The 3,187-nt window shown below is 38.1% G+C and overlaps 1 protein-coding gene across 3 annotated transcripts in view; it reads right to left on the reverse strand.

The window, feature by feature from the left end:
* LOC107690205 (RNA-binding protein 26-like) overlaps window positions 1-3,187 on the reverse strand; it is a 16,177-nt gene that overhangs the window by 8,931 nt on the left and 4,059 nt on the right. For all 3 annotated transcript variants that reach the window (XM_016488463.1, XM_016488462.1, XM_016488464.1), the window contains 3 exons: window positions 1,945-2,208; window positions 1,614-1,853; window positions 1,389-1,529 (listed from right to left, as the gene is read on the reverse strand). In XM_016488463.1, coding sequence (XP_016343949.1) covers window positions 1,389-1,529; window positions 1,614-1,853; window positions 1,945-2,208 — 645 coding nt within the window. The remainder of the gene's footprint in view (window positions 1-1,388; window positions 1,530-1,613; window positions 1,854-1,944; window positions 2,209-3,187) is intronic.

Genomic DNA, 3,187 nt, shown 5'->3' on the forward strand with positions numbered 1-3,187 from the left:
AAGTGATTATTACGTTTTGAATATGGATATTTTCTTACAAAAACGCATCGATTCGCTACAGGAGGCCTTTGTTCACCCCCCAGAGCCGTGTGAGACACTTTTTTTATGGATGGATGCTTTTTATTTAACTTCTTTTGGACTGATGCATGCAACACCCGCTGAGTGGCATTAAACAGCTTGAAAGATCAAAGACAATTTTTAATATAACTCCGACTGGATTCGTCTGAAAGAAGAAAGTCATATTTTTGGGTGAACTAACCCTTTAAAGATTCCTGAAAATAATGATCATGGCTTCAACAAAACATGAAATAGCACAACTGTTTTCATTATTGATAATAATTAGAAATGTGCAGCAAATCAGCATATCCGAATGATTTCTGAAGGATCATGTGACACTGAAGATGCTGAAAATGTTGTTTTGTCATCACCGGCATAAATACAATTTTTAAATATATTCAAATAGAAAACTTATTTTAAATTGTAATAACATTTCCTAGTTATTATTGTTAATTTTGATCAAACAAATGCAGTCTTGGTGAGCATAAGAGACTTCTTTCAGAATCCATTAAAAAAAAAATCTTACCAACCCCAAATCTATGAAACTTAGTGTAGTTGTGTAATAAGTGAGATGATAGTAATCCGGTCATTAATGCAAAATAAATCCCTAAAGTATGACATAAGTCCTATTTACCAGAATGTATTTTACGATCTTTGCTGGCTGATTGTTCATTGTTCCGTGACATATTCCCCACTTTTTTAATGCTTTGATTTTCCCTATTCACTTGTATAGTGTTAATCAAAATTTCTTGCACCAAAACTAGTCATAATTTACATAAATCAAATCAAACTCACATGAGTCAGTTAGAATATGTGACCCTGGAGCACAAAACCAGTCTTAAGTCGCAGGGATATATTTGTAGCAATAGACAGAAATACATTGTATGGGTCAAAATTACAGATTTTTCTTTTATGCCAAAAATCATTAGGATATTAAGTAAAGATCATGTTCCATGAAGATATTTTGTAAATGTCCTACCGTAAATATATCAAAACTTCATTTTTGATTAGTAATATGCATTGCTAAGAACTTCATTTGGACAACTTTAAAGGCGATTTTCTCAATATTTTGACTTTTTTGCACCCTCAGATTCCAGATTTTCAATTAGTTGTATATTGACTAAATATTGCCCTATCCTAACAAACCATACATCAATTGAAAACTTATTTATTCAGCTTTCAGATGATGTATAAATCTCAATTTTGAAACATTGACACTTAAGACTGGTTTTGTGGTCCAGGGTCACATATGTCCAGGTTCAAGATATGACAGTCCAGTTGAGTCATCATTGTATTACTCTATTAGAAATGACGCATTCATAAGCACTCACCTGAAGTGAAGAGAGGTGGTGGAGGCTGGGTGATCAGAGGCCGGACACCTGACGTCACTATAGTGGGCACAGAGCTGGTGATGGAGTTTGGTGGAGCATCCATACCAGAGGGCTGCAGAGCAGGAAGTGGAGGAGGAGGACCTGAAAGAGAGAGGAACTCAATAGCATTTATAACATTAAACATTAAAACGAAAAGTCAAGACCTAGGAAAAATGCTTTTCATACCTGCTACAGGTGGTAGGCTGGGTGGCATGGTGCCCGGTGGGGGCACAGGTGGTCTGAGGTTCACTGGTGGAGTCAGGAGTGAGTGAGGGGGCGGCAGGCCCGGAGGAGGTGGGCCGTCTACACCAGGAAGAGGCGGTGGCTGGAAAGGAAGTATGCTGGGAAGATTAACGTCCTCCACCACCACTGGGTCACTTCCGTGATCGAAAGGGCACATGTCTCCTCGCATACAGAAGCCTTTTTCTGTCGAGACAACCAAATCAGGATGTTACTGACTTAAAGATTAGTCTGTAACATACATTGTTCACTGATTAGAGAGTTAAAAATTCTGTACCATCATAGTCACGACAGCGTTTCCTTGGCGGGACGCCTCTGCCGAAGGGCATGTGGTCCTGTGGGAATTCTGACCAGCTCTCAGTGGTGTTGTTCCCATGGTGGGTGGGGGCGATGACAGTGATGGTACTACTGAGGGTGGGCACAGGGAAATGAGCAGAGGAGTTGCCAGGTGTGAGAGGCGTGGCGGTGTAGCCATCGGTGGTCGCGGCCTCCTGACGTTCTGGACGACTGTGCTCGTATTTTGGCTTTCCAGAATCTCGCTCTAGGAGGGCAAGAAAAGCGTTCAACAGGAGCATGACAAAGTGAGCACTGTAAATGTTGTGAAAATGTGTGGGGCTTTTTTTATTTTAATGCAAGTAAGTATACTACAGTTAAAAAGGGGTCAGTTTTTTGGTACAATTAATACTTTTATTTAGCAAGGATGCATTATACTGATCAAAAGTGACAAACACAATGTTACAAAAGATTTACATTTAAAATAAATTCTGTTTTTTTTTTACTTTCTTTAAAGAATACTGCAAATAATTTCAGTTTCCAAAAAAATACACAATAAAAAACATTTATTTTAGCTTGTGTTAATATTTTACAGCATTACTGTTTTTAATATGTGACCCTGGACCGCAAAACCAGTCTTAACTGTCAATTTTTTTGAAATTGAGATTTATATTGAGATTTGTCATCTGAAAGCTGAATAAATAAGCTTTCCATGGATGTATGGTTTGTTAGGATAGGACAATATTTGGCCGAGATTATTATTATTCGTATAATTCAGATATTTAGTTTTGTTTGTAAAATGGTACAGCTTTTTAAATATCTGAATGTACACTCTTAATATCTGTCAGTCAAGCATTATAATATGATAAGGATTAATGAGCTACTGGATTCATGAATATTAATCAGGTTGTGTGCGTTTGCTCGAACTGATTCGCTGAAATCAAAACAGGGAAGATAATAGGTGAGCACCAGCCAATGAGATTGTCGTTTGCGCATTAGTTCCGCCTACTACAGGAAAACCCGGCAGTACTTAAAAGCTGAAGAATTCCAAAGGAACTATTATTTTTACAGGAAAATACAACAAAGAATATTGTTTACATGTAGCGCATCAATTCTGCATGTTATGTAAGACTCTCGCTCGCTCTCGCTCTTTGCGCTAAGTTTACGTTACGCCAAATACACAAGCACAGGTGCGCTGCGCATCCATTCAAATGAACTGAAAAATAGCACAGATCGCTTGACGGAGA

Source organism: Sinocyclocheilus anshuiensis, unplaced genomic scaffold (assembly GCF_001515605.1).
Source record: "Sinocyclocheilus anshuiensis isolate Anshui unplaced genomic scaffold, SAMN03320099.WGS_v1.1 scaffold1391, whole genome shotgun sequence".
In the NCBI taxonomy this organism is placed as follows: Eukaryota; Metazoa; Chordata; class Actinopteri; order Cypriniformes; family Cyprinidae; genus Sinocyclocheilus; species Sinocyclocheilus anshuiensis.